General features: G+C 51.5%; 1 protein-coding gene across 1 annotated transcript; it reads left to right on the top strand.

The window, feature by feature from the left end:
* Positions 1-907: 907 nt before the first annotated feature.
* DAG1 (dystroglycan 1) lies at positions 908-20849 on the top strand (the record flags this gene model as incomplete). Its single annotated transcript, XM_031058222.1, has 3 exons — positions 908-924; positions 5637-6046; positions 18486-20849. Coding segments are annotated over exons 2-3 (2646 nt in total), but the record flags the coding sequence as incomplete, so codon positions are not given.
* Positions 20850-20851: the final 2 nt, after the last annotated feature.

Here is a 20851-nt window from a genome sequence, read left to right as displayed (position 1 = left end):
AGTGTTGTGCAGGACACAATGCTGTCACTGAGCAATGTGGAATGGGGAGAGCTATGTCTCTGGTGGTGAATCTTCTGTCCTCCTCCTGGCCTGTTCCCTCATGGCAGATGCCTGCCCTGAGTCTGTGTGTGACCAGTGTGTCTGTGTGTATGTTCTGCTGTACATCCCTGTCTGTAAGTCATCCTGTGGGCAGCACTGTCTGGAGCTTGGGTCTTCTGTGAATGTACATGGCAGAAGCCACTGAGGTTGGAAATAACCCCCAGAGGCGTTTGCTGCACTTCCCATAGCCTTTAACACGGTCTGTTGGAAGGGCCTTTGTTTCAGGTATGTCCGGAGCAGGGCAGGCACAGAAACTCTGACCATTTCCTAAATTTCATGCTCCAGGCTGTTCTTTGCACATACTACATGTCAGGCTTGCAGGCTGGCACGCTCTTGGGCTTGAGAAGACTGTCAGTTCATGGCTTGGTGATGGGCTGCTGTGCCCAGACACACTGCCTGCAGGCTGTCTGTCCCTCCTGCCCCCTCCCTTCCTTCCTGGGCTCCTTGAGCGCAGCGCAGCCGTGCCGGGAGCCCCAGCCGCCTGTGCCCGGGCCGTGCCGCCAGGCTGGCACCGGGGGTGCCTGCTGTGGTGTTTGGGAGCGGGCAGCAGGGCCGGCAGAGAGCCATCTTTGTGTGCCTGGCCAGGGACACTGCATCTCATCATTTCATCATTCTTGCTGCTCTCTGCCCTGACTCGCAGGCGCGCGAGAGCTGACGGGGCTTGCCCGGAGATCTCCTGTGGAAACACGCACGGAGATCTCTGCACAGACAATAGCTCTGCTCTGCAACGGTGCACCGAGTCTTTTTAGCCTAGTTTGCTTCCTTAGAGAAAAGCCACTTGTTTAATGCTTTCTTTAATGAGGATATTGGTAAATAAGCAATCAGGTAAGTGGGATTCCTCTTAACTCTTAAATATCTTCTTAACCAGAGTCAAGAATTGCACGGCAGTTACTTGAGCTTTCTGCACGCTGGGCTCAGTGGCATTAATATGCTGGTGGTGATTAATTACCGCAGCCCAGTGATGTGATTGTGTGCTTGAGCAATTGGATTAGATGCAGCTGGACAGAGACTTCACTTTCACTGGTTCTTGCTGAAGTGGTGTCGTAATCTGCCACAGAGGAAGAGTCATTTCTAGGACAGCCACCCTCCTCTGGCTGGGATGCTTCCCCTGGCTCCACACCTGGGTCCTGATGGGCAGAAGGAAAGGTCTCTGGGAAAATGAGTGTCTGGGAAAAGGTACTTTGTCCTGTTCTCAGTCTTTCCTTTCCGTCCCATCTTCTGCCTGCGCTGTTCAGCGTTCCTGGATAACAAAGGTACAGCATGTCCTTACCGTGTCAGTGGGTCTCAGAGCTGCATGGAGAGGGAGCAGATTCCAGCATTGCCTTGACAAGTCAGCATCATATCAAATGCAGCATCATAACTTCACCAAGCAGGCCCAGTTCCGTGGCTCTGTGAGGGGGTTTGGCACTGGAGATCAGGAATCAACCTTGGCACATGCAGCAAGCACTAGGACTGAAGCAGATGTTGATACTGACTTTGATGTTTCATCCAACACTCTGAAGGCTTGAACTTGAGACCAAAAGAGCTCTCACAGAAGCACAAGAATAAAGAGAAAGTAAGTTCTTTCAGAAGATCAGACAGAACGAAACATCCTGAAATTCAGGACTAACCTGAACCTTTGTGTTTGTTCTGTGAGACTGGGCAGTGCAGATCCTGCTGGAAGGAGGAGCACAGTGCCATGTAGAGAAGCTGGGGTGGTCTAGCCTTCCCTCATGACTGGGAAGTGCTGCCTAAGTCAGTCAGCTCTATGACCTGATGCTTCCTAGAGATCAACAGAGAACCGCCTGCAGAATTCCATCTGTGTTTGGGTTTTGGCCCTGTTTTGAGTTTCTGGGAAACTGTGAAGCGCTGAGGCTTTTGCTCCTGGAGGACTTCAGTTCTGTGCCACTCACTGGTCACTGACAATGACCCAGAACGTGGACTTTTCCAAATACAGCTGGGATGGTTTCTCAGCTGAGTCAGGGTTGTGTCCATGGTAGTAGTGCCATGTGAGGTGGTGTGGGCTCTCAAACCAGAGGCACCAGGCAGGTCCCAGCACTTGTTCCAGCCTTGCTGCAGGTAACATTCACGCTTCTGCAGCTGCATCCAGACCTGCAGTGCTGGTGGCCAGTAGACTTGCAGAGCAGCACTGCTGGCTTTAGGCAGGGGATCTCCTATCCCAAAAGGTATTCCACCTTGCACTGATAGTCCATGTGAACTGCAGCATTGCAGGGCAGTGCTTTGTACAGCCCTGCTGATAGCTGGAACCACCCTGCTTTTCCTCCTTCACACACTGGGAGAGGCTGGCAGTGTTTCAGCTTCTGTCCATTGTGTGGTGAGGTGGAGCTGTGTTAAGAGGGTTTTTTTTTTTTTGGTGGCGCAAGTTTGTTCTCAGCTCTTCTGTTTGTTCTTTGTTATCAGCTACTGAATTCCTCCTATACCTCCTGTGTGCTCCACTCCTATATGCTGAGCCTGTTCTTCCATATTTTCCCTAAAATGAAACTCTGAATTTGCAACCTGCAAGTGTCACAGGAGCACATAATGGCCATTTGCTGGGCTGGGGGGCACATATGGGGCAGTGTTTGTTGACTGCTTTGATAAGTATTTCTGAAATAGGTGATGACTTCATCTTCCTGTCCTGCTCACCACAGATACCAAGAACCAGCTCCTTTCTGCCCCAATGCTCCTCTCCATCCAACAAAAACGCCCCAGGCTGGATCACGTCATTGGGCTGAGCAGCACAGAGCTGTACCACACTCATGCACGAGCTGCACTGCAGTGGGACAGGGCAGGGGCTGGCCTGAAGCACCTCTCCAGGTGTTTTACAGCCTCATCAGTTGTACACTGTGTGTCTGGCTGTCTGGGGTGTCTGTCCTCTGCTCAGTGCAGCAGTGAGAGGCAGCCACGGGGCTGCTGCATCCCTCCCCCAGCCACAGTTCTCTGATCCTGCCTGTGCTTGCCATCAGGACTTTCCAATGAGCACGTTTCAGAAGTAGCAGCTCATGGACAAGGTACCATCACTGCTGCTCCAGGCTCCATGGAGTGTGAAGGTAGTTCTTTCAGCTTTGTAAGGCACAGTGCAGGGACAGAGCCCCCTGATTTCCCACTGTGATGAGCAGTGACTTCCTCAGGACCTCTTGCAGGTGTCTGCATCATCTCTGTAGGACATTCGCATGGCCTGTTGGATATTCTCCACCAGACACCTACTGTAGTACTCATTTACCTCCTGAGATAACTCTTGTGCTCATCTGAAATCAATTGCAGCATGTCAGATCCTCCTCTGGCCACACAGGGAGCTGGTGGGAGAGATGTGCCCTACAGGGATTGTGCCTTGTCCCTACCCAGCAGCCACTTCCTGAGGATAAACTGGAGAAGCAGCTCAGGCACCTGTCTCTGGGTGAAGACCATCCTATGCTGGTGGTTTTTCACCCAGAGGCTGGTGGGGCACTGAATGGGCTCCCCAAGGGATGGTCACAGCCCCAAGGCTGACAGAGCTCAAGAGGCATTTTGCAAGGCTCTCAGGCACATGGTGGGATTTTTGAGTGTCTTGTGCAGTGCCAGGAGTTAGACTTGATCATCCTGATGGGCCCCTTCCAGCTCAGCAGAGTCTATGGGTCTGTTCCTTTGCCTTTGGGAAGAGCCTGGCTTTGCCTTCCTTGTTGTTTCATCTGGTGCATTCCCCTCCCAGTCTGCTCAGGCAGCTGGAAGCACAAGAGCAGCAGGGAGTGGCTTTTTTGTAGCGCTGACCTTCTTACCAGCCATCCTTCCATCTGTCTTGTGGTTCCCAGCAATGTTATCCTGCCTCTGCTGTCTCCTCTGCCTTTCACTCGAGACAGGCTCTCCACAGAGCAGCGGTCAGATCAGGTGTCTGCCTGGTGGATCCTGTAGCCAGAGGTTATTGCATTCAGCTCCTCATTCCTACTACCCACAGCCCTCTGTGCTGTGCCCTGGGCCTGTTACCTTGGGGTGGGAGGTGTCAGCCCTTCTCTGGGTGGGTTTATTGTGAAAGACCCATCGAGGGGTGCAGATGTGCGGGTCCTTACACGCTGCCTCTCAGCTTGTCTAGAGCTCAGGCTTTAGGGTGAGCCACCAAACCTTATCTTTCCTGTTATTCCTAGAGCCTGCTGTGGTAGCCTTGGGCTTGGGTGCCTGCATGGGCACACCTCTGCCTGCTTCTGCAGGCCTCTGGTGGGCAGTGCACCCTGCCTGGCCACAGCACAGCGGGCAGCTGAGCCCTGTCGTGCTGCTCTGGGAGCTCTGCAAGGGCAAGAAGCAGTGGGATTTCCCTTCCCACACAGACTGGCTCCAGGGTCTCTTGGGACAGCCTGATGTGCATCATATGGTGCAGACAGAACAGGCTAAAATAAATCCAGCTGGGAGCCAGTGGTTGGAAGCTGTGCTGATTTGCTCTGGGAATTTGGAGCCACTTCTCTCTCAGCCTGGGAAAAAAGAGTTGGTTCAAGGCATTAGGGAACCCAGTCTTGTGTACTCCTGGTGTTGAACAATGTCTGCTTGGTCTGTGTGTCTGTCCTGCCATCCTGTGTAACCCACCATTGCACTCACTAGTGCAGATTAGTTACCAGGGGCTGTGCTGGCTGCAAACTGCCATACCAGAGTGGGCAGTACAACTTCCCTGGGGTCCCAAATGGCTCTGTCCTCTTCCAGGAACCCACTGGTCTCCTGCAAGCAGTCTGTAAAGAGGAACATGCTGGCACAGATCTGTCTGCCATGGCTGAATGCTGTCTGGAGGGAGAAGAAGCAAAGGAAACCATGGCCAAAGGAACAGAGAGAAAGGAGATCCAGGGAAGCAGGGAGGTGATAATGATGGGAATGAAGTGAAAGAACAAAACAACAAAGTGAGGGAGGGCTGGAGATGTGTCTTGGCAGAGTGTGGGCACAGGTGAGCTGTGCAAGCAGGAGAGAGCTGGATGGCAGCATAAACCCCTGCGTGTGCATAGCTCACTCCAGTCTGATTTGAGGCTGCCTGGTGCGGGCCCCCAGATCAACTCTGAGCACACTAATACAAAAAGCTGGACCTGAGAGGAGACCTGGCTTGAAAACCAGGCTCATGGGTCAGAGGAGCAGAAGCATCTATCATGTGTCAAGCCATTAGGATGGCAGCTTTGGACTTCCAAATGTTTCTTGGTATCTTTCCTACTGGGTAACTGGCATTTAAATCCACTGATATTCCAGCCTGGCTGCAGCTTGCCTTGAAAGGTCAACTATTATTGTTGTGCTCAGTCAGCTTTGGTTGTATCTCCCTTGTCTCCCTACCTGTGGCTATCTCAGGATGCTGTCCCTCCAGAGCAGCAGGAACATAGCTGTGTGCATGGAAAAGCAGGAGAATCTTGTTTCTTGGGAGATGCTGTATGTCAGAAGAGGAGCTGAGAAGCTCTCGTGCTCTCTGATGGTTGTGGTAACTTGCAGTTAAATCAAAAGCTGAGGCACAGAGAGTAACATGGCCAGTAGCCTGTGCCTGTTGCAAGGTCACTGTGAGTTGACTGGCTGGCTTGGGTATCTGAATTAATGTGCTGATTGGATTTCCTATGTCTAACCAGGTTCCCAGGACTCCTAGGATGAGGCTGCTGTGAAGGACTGGTGGATCCCCTGCCCGTGCTGTGGTGCCTGCAGATTCCCCGTGATCCCCTTTCCAGCTGGAGCACCGTAACCAAGGCTGCTGGGAAGAATGACTGTTGGATGCCTACTGCAAGCCCCTGTCCTGGGGAGGACTTGGCTCCCTCTGCTGCTGCTGGCAGCCTCTGCTCACTGCCACTGGCCCAGCGAGCCGGCAGAGGTGGTTCGGGACTGGGAGAACCAGCTGGAGGCCTCCATGCACTCGGTGCTCTCGGAGCTGCGGGAGGCGGTGCCGGCTGTGGTGGGAATCCCCGACAGCTCTGCCGTGGTGGGACGCTACTTCAGAGTCTCCATCCCCACGGATTTAATTGCTTCCAATGGAGAGGTTGTCCAGGTGAGAAACACCATTCCCCGAGGATTGGTTTTGGTTATATTCATGCAGGATCGAGCAGGTCCCTGACCGTGTTCACAGGGGTCTTAGGATGAGGGAAGAGACGAGGATCTGACTCCATGTTTCAGAAGGCTTGATTTATTATTTTATGATATATATTATATTAAAACTATACTAAAAGAATAGATGAGGCTCGGACTCTCTGTCCGAGCCAGCTCACTGTGATTGGCTATTAATTAGAAACAACCAACATGGGCCAATATAAGATCCACCTGTTGAATTCCACAGCAGCAGATAACCATTGTTTACATTTTGTTTCTGACGCCTCTCAGCTTCTCAGGAGGAAAAATCCTAAGGAAAGGATTTTTCGTAAAAGATGTCTGTGACACGGGTCACCCACTAACAGGCTGGGTCATGAGCCTGGCTGGGAAGCAGCCTTACAGTTTTGTAGGACTACAGGAGAAAGATTTTTATAAAAAATTACTCTCATCTCATTGCAAAGTTTCTCTCTTCTGTAACAGAGAAGACTTCTCAGGGATGACTGATTGATTTTGTTGGCTGTATTTAAGCTGTGAGATGCTCTGCCCCTGGAACGATGGGCACATCCATGAGGAGATCCTGCCATGGGATCTGGGGAGCCACAGATTCCCTGGGACTGCTGCTTAGGCTCGGGGAGTTTGCTTCACTGTGGTAACAAAACATTGCCAGACAAACAGACCCTGTCCTGCCAGCAGGGCTTTGGGCTGCCTGTGACACTGTCTGTCCTGACATTGCCCCTCAGTCCCCTTGGGAAAGATGGTAGCCTTTCCCCTTATGTGACTTAAACTCATACAAGGCACTGCAAGGACCTGAAAACTGAGTTTTGGAATCAGTCCTGAGTGTAGAATAGCCCAGAAGGTAGGGACATGGCCATACACAGGTGTGCTCATTGTTAGTCCTTTCCTGGAAGGGTTTGCTTGGATCATGTGGAATTCAGAAAATTCTCTTCTTAAAAAACAAAACTGCCTTCCAGTCTCAGGATTTCTTTTCAAAGAGCATTATAAAGCATTATAAAAATACAAGCTTCTGGTGTGTCTTAGAAGATCAGAGGGAGACGGAGAGCAAGTCAGGAGCAAGTCTGACATCTCAGTTTCTCCTGGAAGGCAGGTTTGGTTTAGCTCTGTGTGCAGTCCCACAGTTATCCCAATCCTGATATGTGATCCTGCTGGCTCCAGCAAGGGTGCCAGACCACAATGTGCCAGGGTGGGCAGAAAATCTGAAGAATGCAGCTGTTATGGACAGAGGGTCAGACAGGGGGAGGAGAGCAGTGGGTGAGCCCCTGGCCAGAGGAGTCAGGGAAGGGGCCAGGCTGGTCTCAGTGCTGACCCATGGAAAGGTCCCTGCCCAGCCTCACCCACAGCCTGTGCTCAGAGCACAGGGCACCTGTACAGCACCAGGCTGCCAGAGCTTGTGGTGAGCCCCAGATCTCATGTTACAGAAATGATAACTTTAGGTTGGGATTTTGCATCCGAGTGGCTTGTTCTGGTGTTGTCTAATAGTTGCTTTGATGGCAAGAATAAGTGTCAGTATTTATATAACACCACAGCTTCCTCTGTCATCTTTTCCTGGCACAAAAGTCAACTGTGATAGCTCAAGTAGCTGCAGGAAAATACTGATGAATTATTTCCACCCCACCTGATGGCTTCAAGTTCTGCCTCTGCCATGTAGGTGTGAGGTGTGTTGACCACCACCAACACACCTGGAGAGCCTGGAAGGGCCTGGGCCCAGCAGGACCCAGCAGCTGCTGGTTGTGTGGAGTTCAGCAAACTCTGGGAACGATTTTCATGCTTATCCCTGGGTTTACCCGAGTGCATGTTGCATCTGTTCACCTTGAAATTGATTTTAAAAGTGCAGCAGGCTCTCACTTAGCTGCTGTCTCTGGAAGGGCTCTCCTTGCAGAGAATGCATGTTGGCTGCTGAGCACAGCTGACCTTTGCTGTGGGGATTTGATTCCTGGCTAGTGAGAACTGCGTAGGCAATTTTGGGTGCTAGGATGCATTTTTGTTTTACTGGTAAGTTTCTGGGCAGATTGCTCTGGTCTTTTTCTCAGGCTGCCTGGCATTTCTCAGCTGGAGCAGTAAAAGCATAATGCTTGTGAATCTTAGTCTCTGGTGTACTTAAACCCTGCTAAGAAAGAATAAGGACTTCTGTGCCTTCTGAGATGGAGCAGGGTTTACAGTGAGATATGGTTACTGGTATTTTTTCCTCTTAAATTTCAAAGAAATTGTCTACAATATTTTATTTTTAAAAGTTGCTGACAGTTCCTGTCCCCAGACTCCCACTGGAGCCTGGAGAAAGTGTGATTGCTTAGTTTCTAGATGATTCCCACTGATTATTTCTAGGATTGTGGTGGGGATCGCCTTGAAGCTCCTTCTCAGATCCCTCTCCCTGCTTGTTAGCAGATTCCAGCCAGCTGTAGACAAAATACTTTTATCTGCAAGCTGGGTTGTGGGATGGAAACAACGCCAGGCATGTGCAGCGTGGCGGAGGAGTGCCCTGCAGGCACGCACTCCTGCACAGTCAGGTATGTGCTCCTGGAGCAGCCCCCAGCCTTTCCCTGCCACCCCCAGAGCTGCTGAACAACAGGTGAGAGTTTTATGGCTAAGGACAAAAGCAAGATTATTTGAATGTGCTCAAGCTGCAGAGAAAAGAAGTAAAAAACTACCACGTGCCTTAGTTTCAGAGTCTGCTTCCACGTTGCTCAGGGCCAGCTGCCTGCAAGGCACTGGGGCCATGGTATCACCCTTCCCCTGGGCCTTGTGTTCCCAAGCAAGTGCCTTGGTCAGGCAGTATCATGTCCTCTGAAGAGCAGCTGGAGCTTGCAGCTATTCCAGCTGTTGGATTTGGCAGCAGGTCAGTCCAGATGTTGTCCTCTCGCTTCCTCACTACAGCAGGGTTTCTGGCTGTAAGACTGCTCTCCTGCTGTCTGGACGTGGCTGGGAATTAAAATTCCTTGCTGTGGCTTGCTAAAAGGCATCTTGCAGCCCTTTCTGTCACGTGTGACACCAAAACATTGGTATTTTTACAAAGTTTGGGTTAAAACACCCAATTTCCCCATATCCTACAGCCCCCTTGCCATACAGACAATATATGGATGGGTTGCCACTGGCTCCTGCTGGCTCCTGGCAGATGCTGGCTAGGACAGAGTAAACATGGGCATTAGTGCTGGTACCTTCACCAGTCATCATCTCCTTAACCCCTTTTCCATGAGGACTATGTGGAGTCTGACCTGTTACCTCTCAGCTGTGTCCTGTCAGAGAACAGATCAGGCTCCGGTCAAAGACCAGTTGGATTTCCTGTTCCTGCCACTTCCATTTGAAGCTGCTCCAGAATTTGGCTGCTCTGATGAAAAATGCAGCTCCTAGCCTAAATTTAGAGATGGCTAGAAATATTTATATGTGCTGCCCTTTAGCCTAAATCAATTCTACCTTCATAATATTTACTTCCCTTATGTATTTATAGGTGACAGGCATATTCCCCATCTTGATTTTATTAGGTTAAACAAGCCAACCTCTTTAGTCTTTCTCATAAAATAAGCTTTCTTTCCTTTCCCCTAAACTTTGCAGCTGTCTTCTGCACCTCCTCCAGCTTGAGTTTATTTTTCTTATGTTTGCATGACCACAGTGTTACAAAACATTCCAGATGAAATTTTACCAGAACCTTTTATAAAAGCATCAAACTTCCTTTTCTCTTCTATAAATAACTTTGTTTGATATATCCTACAATCGTTTGCTTTTCCATGTCTGCTTTGCTTTGGTTTGGACATCTTCCTATCAGCTGAAATATCCAGGTCTGTCCTTTTTGCTGCTTCCAGTTGTTGAGTCCCAGAAGAGGACAAAAGGTGAGGTGCATGATTTGGTGTGGTGGTTGTTGCCATCACAAACATGGCTCTGCACTCATCCCACCAGCCAGGGTATGCTGTCCCCACAAGGATACAATACCTACAAGGAATTGAGCCCTTGCACAACCTGATATCCTAAGTGCATATGCCCACAATACACAGAGACACTGTTAAATAACTTTTATTTAAAGATGGCTCTATAAAGCATGCTGGAAGGAGAGAAGCTCCTGGTGTGTACTGCTTCCCAAGGCACATCCCTGACAGAACAGGAGGTTTCCTGTGTCTTCCTTGAAGGTCATGTAAAGCTGCTGACCTGCCTTCAGTCCTGGTAGTGTTCAGTGTGGGATGGATGCCACAGAGCAGATCTGCATGGGTTTGTAGCCAGTGCTGAGGAGCTCAGGTGAGCACAGGTGAGCATTCCCAGCTGTGTCTTAGCCCCTCATTCATTTTTTGTTTGGAGTGCACAGTTTCCACAGGGCTTTGTTGGGAAGACAGGTAAAACCCACAGCAGAGGCCCTGAGAAGCTCTCTCTGTAAGCAAACACAGCTGGTGGGAAAGTGATTAGAACAGAATTCACTCAGATTAATTGCGCAGTGCAGCTATGGAGCGGGTTTGGAGGTTATCAGAGACTGGATATCCATCTGGGAAAAAGGGACTCTTGCTTTCATAGAATCACAGAGTTGTTTAGGTTGGAAAATACCTTTTAGATTATCCAGCCCAACCATTAACCCAGCACTGCCAAGTCCACCACTAAACTTTCCAGGCAGGAGGCTGAGTTTCCAATGGTTGTTCTATTTGCCATCTGCTGAAGCAGCTTTTATTGAACAGCTTTGCTCTCATCAGATGTCAGAGACCTTGATTTATAAACAGGATCCACAGAGATTGGGTTGCAGGAGTCCTGACATGGGTATCTGCTGTCAGGGCTGTGCTGCTCACCTCAATCCTGCTCCAACCCCAAAGCCAAGGGCTGAATGCTGACAGCCAGCCTGCAGTGCCAGGACACACTTGCTTTCAGGGAAGAAAACCACAAAATACTGAGGTTTTGTTTTTTTTCTCCTCTCTCAATGATCTTTATTTCAAAGCATTTTAACTGAATGTGAAATTTATTAAAGTGGCATTTCTCAAAGGAAGAAGAGAAGCAAAGAGCACTCCCAAGGGGCTGTGTCATCAAGCTGGGTATCTTAAAAGGCTCTCTCTGTCAAGGCATTTGAGCTTCACCTCCTCCCTGGGGTCCCTGGTTTTCTTGGACTAACTGGGAGGTGCAGCAACAGCCGCTATTTACAAGCGAGCACACGGGGATAAATGGCAGTGCCTGGAACAGGTCCAGGCAAAGGAAGACTTGGGCAGGGTTTTGCTTGGTTGCCACGCTGCAATCTGAGTGATAAGATGAGCTGATAAGATTCCTGGGGGGAGGCTGAGGGGGCTTATCTTTTTCCTGCAGGGAGAGGCCGAGTCAGAGAATTTGGCATTTTCAGTGCACGCTTAGTAACAAACTCTGAATTTGGAGGAGTGGAAAATGTGACTCGGTCTAATTATAAACTGGCTTTTCAGACGGGCTGGGAAGTTCCTTGTTTTGTCCTGCTCTTACAGGTTGTTGCTTTGAGCATCCAAGGAGACAGAGGAATGTGACAATAATGAGAATCCTGTGAAGGAGCAGACCTGAGGCTGCAAGATCTGGTCTGCCTTTCCTTGCCATGCTCTTGAAAGCCAGCTTTCCAGCAATCTGCTGATGGGAGGAATAAATTGCCAGGGCTGGTTAGCTGTGCGGTGGCAGCACTAAACCCCCAGCACTTGGCATCCCTGCTCTGTGGTATTTTTGCTTCCCTTTGGCCTTTCGCTTATAAAAAGTGGTTCTGAAAGAAGAGTCCGATCAAACTTTTTTTTTTTAAAGCTGTTTGAGGCTTTTCCTGCCCCGTGCTCGCCCCCTGGCCAGGGGACAGAGCGGGGTGTGGGCAGCCCGTGCTGACCCCAGCCCTGGCGCGGGCGGGCTGCGCCTTCCCGCTCCAACAATAAGGCTAAACAAATCCTTCCAAGCTGCTTGCATGGGCCGATGAAAGGAGGATTTCTTGGGACACTCAATGTTTTGTAGTGACCTCCCAGTGAAACAGCTGTTGTGTTCCCTTGCCCAGGCAGAGTGGGACGCTGAATGGTGTCCTTATAGCCAGCACAGAGGCGCAGCTGGAAAAGAAGCCGTCATGGCAGGAGCATGCGAGGGTGGCATGAGCTGGGCGTAGCTGCCCAGCCTGCACCTTTGCAGAGCCGTTTCACTGATGGTAAAGGAGCTGCTCAGACAAAGCCCAGCTCGTGTGGAAGGCAGGCTGAGCCCACATCCGCAGAGGAGGGGGGCTGCTTTCTGTGCGTGAGGCTTCACTCGCTCCTTGAATGGCTGGAAAATGCAGATTAGCAGGAGACACGTAAACTTCTCATTCAGGTTGTCATGAGCACACAAAAGCAGAGCAGCTACTTCGAGTAGCTTTGCTGCCTGGTCCTTCAGAGGCTGAAGTTTGAACTTGAAGATGAGGGCCAGGACCAGTGATGTGGCCTCTGCAAGCCTTATTCCCCCTTAGCTCAGCCTTCTGGGCTGGGTTTGATTTGTTTTTCTAAGGCAACTGCTTCAGTGCATGGAGACATACAGGAAGGGCTTTGCAAGGCTTTGGCTGGGACCAGAATGTGGGGTTAGCTCAACCATCCTGACCTACCTGTGCACAAAGGAAGCACCAATTACTGGCTGTTCTTGTGTAGCTTTTGGTCTCTGAACAGAGGTGGTGAGCTCCTGCTGGTAATGAAGGCTCGGGTCACCGAGGCTGACATACTTCTGAAAGCCAGTCGAGTCTCTGGGCTGTTTTTAGACTTCCAGGGGCAGAGGCATCTGTATGAGATGTCCTGGAGCAGCTTGTTTTGTCCATGAGTTCCTGGGCCTTTTGTGCAAGGTACACTGCAGCCCAGAGGAGCGATGTCTACTGAGGATACCCAAAAGCCCTGGCAGGTAAGGCAGTCCCCTCCACAGGGAAGCATCTGTGTTGCAAGTCCTTCCTGCTCGCTGTGCCAAGCACAACTTTCCTGTCTCCAGCCTGAGCTTTCCCATAGCACAGCACTGCAGCAGCAGTGCCCAGTGAGCAGAAGGCTCTGAGAGGTGCCCATCCTCCTTGTGCCACTGTTTTCTGGGCCTTGTGTTTCTAGGCATGGCCTGTCTCTGATGTCCTAGTTTGCAGTTCTGTTTCGTTTGAGAAAAGGAGGTGGCAAGTAAGGGCTCCTTCACACGGCCTCTCCTGGATGCACACAGGCCAACCTCCCTCGCAGGGCTGTTCCTTGGGGCCAAAGCCCCACAGCCTCATGGAATCACAGGATATTCACAGTTGGAAGAGACCCACAAGGACCACCAAGTCCAAGCCCTGGCCCACCACAGAGCAACATGAAGAGTTGCCATGTATCTGAAAGCATTGTCCAGACACTCGAACTCTGGCAGGCTCTGGCAGCTGTGGGCTGAGGGCTGTCCAGCCCCTGCCTTGCACCATCACATTCCATTCCAGCTTCTGCTGCCCTGGGACCTGCCTGGGGCTGTGGTTCCTGGACAGCTTGGTGTGCAGGCACAGTGCAGCCTTTGTGCCAGGTTAGGAATGCAGCTGATGGATCCACAGGCAGAGCCTGCCTCCCAAAACAAGGACTGTGCTCTGAGCTGGAGCCTGCAGGCCCCATGCCCATCACTTCTGACTCCAGTCTGGCTGTGCCCATTGCAGCACCCACAGTTCCAGCAGCACTGGGGTGGATCTGAAGCCACTGTCCCTCCCCCAACTGCTGTGGGACAAGGCAATGAGAATCTGCCTGCCCATGGATCTGATTTGGAGCTGAGGCTGCCTGTTGCTTCTGCTGCCAGCACTGCCCATGCTGCAGCATTAGCAGGGGGTTTAAGATGAAGCTTGGGCTTAGGCAAACAGCTTAGGCTTGACTCTTTCTCTGCAGTTATATTTGCATTTGAATTGCATTTGAATTTCCATTTTCTTCCCCTGCCTGCTGGTTAATTGCTTGCAGGAGCGTGAGCCTGCAGACTTGGTGTGACACTGGCTGGGTCAGTCGGTTGGGCTCAGCTCAGCTCAGCTCACCTTCTGGAGGGCCCAGCTGGGATGTTCTTCATTGCTGTGTTGGGGTGATGCTGAGGGAGAGTGGCTACAGTAAATTGCCATCAGTAATTACACCCCAGATAAAACCCTGGCACAGGGTCTGTCTCTCAGCAGCTGCTGGACACGGGGAGGGGAAGGGAGATCTGGCAGAGCTGCAGGACTGTCCATGCTGACTCTGCCCAAAAGCAGTCATCAGCGGGTTTTAGGACTGATTTGAAAGGAACCGACTCCCAGCTGCTGCTGCTGCCTGTGTGAAGGTCTGTCAGCACAGACAGGGGACATCCCACTGGGTACTTCCAGGACTGGGAAGATTTCATAGTGGTGTGCCATAGTGGAGACCTGTGGCTGGATCCTATGGTTCCTGTCTCCTGGCAAAGGGCTGGTTGTCTCCTTTTCAGGGGATTCATCAGAAGGAGGAGGACTAAATACCTGGAGGGTTAAAGGGCACTCTTGTAAGTAAGAATGCAGTTTTTGAGTGAATTCCCTCGAGGCAGCAGTTTTGCTCACTGCTCCTTTGCTTATCTTTGTCTTGTTGGGTACAGGGCTTTAAGATCCAAGTTTAAAAAAACAAGTCAAACTGAGCTATCTTCTTTCATGAGCTGACTGCTCTTGGCTGGCCTAAAAATAACAGGCCATGTCTATCTGAAAGGATTTTGTGAACAAGGTCTTCAAAACCAGCCAGACCACTCACTGTATGTATTTTAAATCACAGTCATGGCTTATTTTTTAATGGTCTTCAATACACTGCCAGGCTTGTGTAATCTTTAGCCAATAAGCATTCATTTACAATAATGGGAAAACAAAGACAGCCTTTTTTTTTTAAACTTGGGCAATGGAAGAGTTATTTTGAAACCAGACCCCTTGAGGGAAATGGCAGGGCTTAAGGCTGATACTTATTGCATACATAGAAAAGTGGAAAACTTTTAACATGAAAACTAGAGATCCCAAATCATTAACTATGTGTAGCCTTAACAAATACCCTTTGAAGCAATATTTGAAGGAAACATTGCTAGGACAGAGTCCAGGTCTCCCTCCTCACTGTTTGCACCACTGCAAACACAGCAGTGACGTGGACAGGACAGACCCACGCCAAGGCTGGTCAGCATTTGTTTAGGAGCAAGTATTTTTATCCATCATGCTAACAACTTTATTTATCTACTCTAATCTTTCTGGGCCCTTCCTTTGTCACATGAACATGGATGATTTCTGCTGTCAGGTCAGTAGCTGTGTTTAAATCAGTGCAGAGACATCGAATGCTTGTGACTTGTTGCCTTCTCAAAGATTTCCCAGGGGAGGCACAGGCTTCATAGGAGTAATCCATGTAAATTTGATTTTCTTAATCATCTCTTGCAGAGCCTTTAGAAACAGTCCACCTCTCCTCACAGGCTGAATACAGCTGAACTAGCTCAGCTCTTTTTAAATCAAGTTTAAGTGGGTTTATAAATGTTTTGCAACTCTCGCATCCTTGCTAGAACAAGTCATCCCAGTCAGTGATTGCTTGGCCTGTTTTTGTTTTTCAGGAGAGCCTAGTTTTTGGTGTGAATCTGTCTGGCTGCAGTTTCCTTTTCTAGCATGGGCCCTACATGTGAACTCTAGGTTAAAAATGGTTTTCCAAGCAGGAAATACTCAGACTGGCCTGTGCCTCCCTTGCCATCATTTCTGCGTGTGGGGTCAGGCACCTCTCTGAAGTGAGTTTGGCTGTCAGAAGTAGGAGCAGAGATGTCTGAAGGAAGAATCACCTTGTGGCATGAGACTGGGCAAAATACTGCTGCCTGTAGGTCTTCTGCTCAAGTCCTGGCAGTCCCCAGGGAGGAGGCAGCAGCAGAAAACTCAGACTCAGGAAAGCTCTGTGTACTGTGTGATCCTGTAATTAAGGGCTTTTGCAGAGTGCACAAAAGGGGAAGGTTTGTTCCAAACGTAGCCTAAAATTACACACAGAGTGAATTTAACCACTCACTATTAAAGTTTTTATTCTTCTTGATTGTGTAAGCCTCAATAATGCTGTGGCTTTGTCCTGGCTCCCTATGTTTCTGTTCCTTATGTGTCCCCAGCCCAGCCCTCCTCCACAGTGGGCAGGTTAGTGGCTAATTTTGGCACAAGAGGATAAAGAGTGGAACCATCCAGCTCCTGCTACTGTAAATGCTTTATTGCACTGAGCATTGTCCTGACATCTCAGTTTTTAGAGGGTGTGATGAAATGACTCTTTTTTGAAGGAAGATGGGAGCAGGTCAGTGCTTCTGGCTGGGCAGAAGCAGACCCAGTCTTTGTCTCTTTTGGAAGAAGAAATGCCAAGGAAGGACAATTCGTTCCTTTGTTCCTGCAGGAGCGAGGCTTGGCTGCCTGTGCCCAGCTCAGGTGAAGGGCTGCCTTTCCTTTGGGATGTCTGGGCTAAAAGCAGCTCCTGTTCTTGCAGGAGGAGCAGTGAACTCAGCCACAGCCCTGCCAAAACGTCCTGTCCTCTGTCAGACACGTGGGTACACAGCAAGGCCAGGGGAGGGATGCTCACATGTTGGTGCATGGTGGCCTATATTGAGGTACAGGGCCCTTGGGACAGCTTCATCCAGCTGCTGTAAGCAGGAATCTGAATTCTCTGCTCTGGGATGTTGCTGGTGAGGAGTTAACTAAAGCTGTGCTGAGAGCTTTAAACTCTGCTCTATAAGCTGTGCCCAGCGTGTGGCTCATGCTGCACTCTCCAGCTTGTCCAGGCTGGCTGAAACCCTCTGCAGCTCTTGCACAAAAGCTTTTTTGTGCTGCTCTTGCCAAAAGACTTGTGGGTCCTGTGTTTTTCTGGCAGAGCTGTGCATCCAGACCCTTCAGTGTGCTGAAACCCACAGCATGGGGGTGAGCCCCAGGGTGCTGCCTGCATCCTGCCTGCACCCAGCACTCACAGTGTGCCCAGCCCTACAGCATCAGGCATCCCTCCTTGTCCATCCAGAGGCTTTCCCCAGCAGGACCTGCAGTGTGGCAGTCCAGCCCTGGCTCTGCACCTGCTGCTGGATTCAGGAATGCTCCTGCCAGGCAGGTGTCCTTGCAAAGCTCCTCTCCTAGCTTCGCATTTGGGTAAATTATGAAATATGTATAAGCTTCACAGAACTGCAGAGAACCAAAGCACCCTTTCAGGAAGAGAGCTAGAGCTAGAGTTGGACTGCAGTGAGCCCAGATGCTGGACCAGGCTGCTAAATGTGTCTCCATGAGCCCCAAAGCATCCTGTTTGCTCTGAGTGTCAGGGGGAGATGCCTCGTGGAGTTCTGGAAAGCCCAGCCAGGGCACTTGCCCAACACCCCCGGGCCTGGGAGGTGATGAAGCTCAGGTTACTCGCTCAGGAGTACCTACAGCCCCGGGAAATGTCACAGCCCACCGAGCTGGCAGCCTCCCCCCTTGCAGTGCACAGCACAGCCCGAGCGGCTCCTCTGTGTAGAGCAGAGGGATGTCAGCTGGGAACTGGGGGGGCTGGGGGTTTGCACCCACCCTCAGCTACAACCCAGGGCAGGAGACAGAGTGCCACGGGCTGAAAGAGGTAGTAAAGAGTGTGCTGGAGTCCTGAGGTGCCTGTGTTCTGGAACAAAGCCTTCCCCTGCAGCAGGAGATTATTACTGAAAGTGAAGTCCTTCATTCTTAGCTAGCCTGGGGGTGAAGCCAGGCTGCCATGCTGTCCTGTGTCATGTCCAGCAATTCTCAGCCCATGTGCCACATCCCTGCCTGCCCACACTGGCCATTACACTGGGTCTGCTCCCTTCCTTTATCTTCATCTGCTGTTCTTCTGGCAGAGCAGCACAACACCAGGTAGCTCTCAGGATTTCCTGCTGCCTGTTGAGAGCTGCTGTGCTCCAGCCAGGCCAGGGACTCAGAACCATAGCTGGCCAGCTTCCAGCCCCTCTGGGTCATCCTGGCTCTGGGGACACTGGGACAAGCTGAAAATAAGTGGAAAAAATACATGTTCTGCTGAACTTGATGTGTGTAGGGTGGGCAGGGTGTGATGGGGTTGAGAAAAGGAGCAAGATGGCCAAGCTGGGAGAGAAAGGAGTGGGAAGAGGGCAGTTGTTAGATCAGCTCTGCTGTACAGCATAACTTCACCCTCAGCTTTGTCACTGTCCCCATGACCCATGACATAAACTCCCTGTCTGCCCTCAGAGAAAATGAACCACTTGTGCTTGGTGGTTGCACAGCAAGTGTTGGAGCACTTGCAGGCCAGAGGGCCTTGTGGGACTTTATGACCTCTTGTGGCTCCTTAAGCCCTTTGGGTCCGGTGCACCCTGCAGAGCTCATCCTTGCCAACATGTGGAGGAGGAGGCAGCTGCTGCCATGCTCTGGCCAGGATGTTCCTTCCCCAGTTGTTACACTTCAGATTTTTTCTTTAATCCTTGAAATTAAGCATTACTGCTGATAGAACCTGTTCTCATGCTGTGCTTCTAAAAGCCTTTTTTCTTGTTTGTTTGTTTGGTAGATCTCTGAAGCTGGGAAGGACTCCTTGCCTTCTTGGTTGCACTGGAATGTGGAGAGCAGCTCCCTGGAAGGGCTGCCCCTTGACACAGACAAGGGTGTCCACTACATCTCAGTGACCACTCTGCAGCCCTTTCCCAATGGGAGCTATGTCCCACAGACCACAAACGTCTTCTCCGTGGAGGTCCACCAGGAGGACCACAACGAGCCTCAGTCAGTGCGAGCGGCCGTCCAGGACACGAGTGACACAGCGCCCTTCGTGTGTGGCGCGGAAGAGCCAGTCACCATCCTGACTGTCATTCTGGATGCTGACTTAACAAAAATGACACCAAAGCAGAGGATTGAACTCTTAAACAGAATGAGAAGCTTTTCAGAGGTGGAACTTCACAACATGAAGTTGGTTCCTGTTGTAAATAACAGACTCTTTGACATGTCAGCCTTCATGGCTGGACCAGGAAATGCAAAGAAGGTGGTGGAAAATGGGGCCTTACTCTCATGGAAACTGGGATGTTCCCTGAGCCAAAACAGCGTCCCCAACATCAGCAAGGTGGAGGCTCCAGCTAAGGAAGGAACCATGTCTGCCCGCCTTGGCTACCCTGTTGTTGGCTGGCACATTGCTAACAAGAAACCTCACCTCCCAAAGAGGATGCGGCGGCAGATCAATGCCACCCCCACGCCTTTGACTGCCATCGGGCCGCCCACCACTGCCGCACAAGAGCCACCCACCAGGATTGTCCCCACCCCGACGTCGCCTGCCATCGCGCCTCCCACAGAGACAACGGCACCCCCTGTCCGGGAGCCCATTCCGCTGCCCAGGAAGCCAACGGTCACCATCAGAACCAGAGGCCCCATTGTCCAGACGCCCACGCTGGGGCCAATCCAGCCAACCAGAGTAGCAGAAGGCACGGGCACTGCCACCGTGCCCATTCGCCCCACCATGCCTGGGTACGTAGAGCCCACAGCAGTGATCACACCGCCCTCAACTACCACCAAGAAGCCAAGAGTCTCCACCCTGAAGCCAGCCACACCGTCCACGACAGATTCCTCCACGGCAATAACACGAAGGCCCACTCGCAGGCCCAAAACGCCCCGTCCAACAAAGCCCCCCAGCACAACCAGATCGCCCATCTCCAAGCTGACAACGGCCTCTCCGCCGTCCCGCGTGCGCACCACCGCCAGCGGGCTGCCCCGGCCCTGGGAGCCCAACGAGCCACCCAAGCTGACTAACCACATTGACAGGGTTGATGCGTGGGAGGGCACCTACTTCGAGGTTAAGATACCGTCAGATACCTTCTACGACAAGGAGGACACCACCACTGACAAGCTGCAGCTGACCTTGAAGCTGAAGGAGCAGCAGATGATCGAGGAGAATTCATGGGTGCAGTTCAACAGCACCAGCCAGCTCATGTATGGCATGCCAGACCACAACCACATTGGGAAGCACGAGTACTTCATGTATGCCACCGACAAGGGCGGGCTTTTTGCCGTGGATGCCTTTGAAATCCATGTCCACAAACGCCCACATGGGGACAAGTCTCCGGTGAAGTTCAAGGCCAGGCTGGAAGGGGACCATAATGCAGTGGTGAATGACATCCATAAGAAGATCATGCTGGTGAAGAAGCTGGCTCTGGCATTCGGCGACAGGAACAGCAGCACAATCACAGTGCAGGACATCGCCAAAGGCTCCATCGTAGTGGAGTGGACCAACAACACACTGCCCGTGGAGCCTTGCCCTCGGGAGCAGATCCGGACTTTGAGCAAAAAAATTGCGGATGACTCCGGCAGGCCGAGCCCAGCTTTCTCCAATGTCCTGCAGCCTGAGTTCAAGCCTCTGAATGTGTCTGTGGTTGGTTCCGGCAGCTGCAGGCACATCCAGTTTGTGCCCGTGACCAAGGACGGCAGGGTGATCTCAGAGGCCACGCCAACGGTGGCAGCAGGCAAAGACCCCGAGAAGAGCAGCGAGGACGATGTGTACCTGCACACCGTCATCCCTGCCGTGGTGGTGGCCGCCATCCTCCTCGTGGCCGGCATCATTGCCATGATCTGCTACCGCAAGAAGAGGAAAGGCAAGCTGACCATCGAAGACCAGGCCACCTTCATAAAGAAAGGTGTGCCCATCATCTTCGCCGATGAGCTGGACGACTCCAAGCCCCCACCGTCCTCCAGCATGCCTCTCATCCTCCAGGAGGAGAAAGCCCCACTGCCCCCTCCAGAGTACCCCAACCAGAGCATGCCGGAGACCATGCCGCTGAACCAGGACACCATCGGGGAGTACACTCCGCTGCGGGACGAGGACCCCAACGCGCCGCCCTACCAGCCTCCCCCCCCCCTCCCTGCACCCATGGAGGGGAAAGGCTCCCCCCGCAAAAC

The sequence above is a fragment of the Geospiza fortis genome, unplaced genomic scaffold (genome assembly GCF_000277835.1).
Source record: "Geospiza fortis unplaced genomic scaffold, GeoFor_1.0 scaffold78, whole genome shotgun sequence".
Taxonomy (NCBI): domain Eukaryota; kingdom Metazoa; phylum Chordata; class Aves; order Passeriformes; family Thraupidae; genus Geospiza; species Geospiza fortis.
This window is presented reverse-complemented; position numbering and strand designations above follow the sequence as displayed.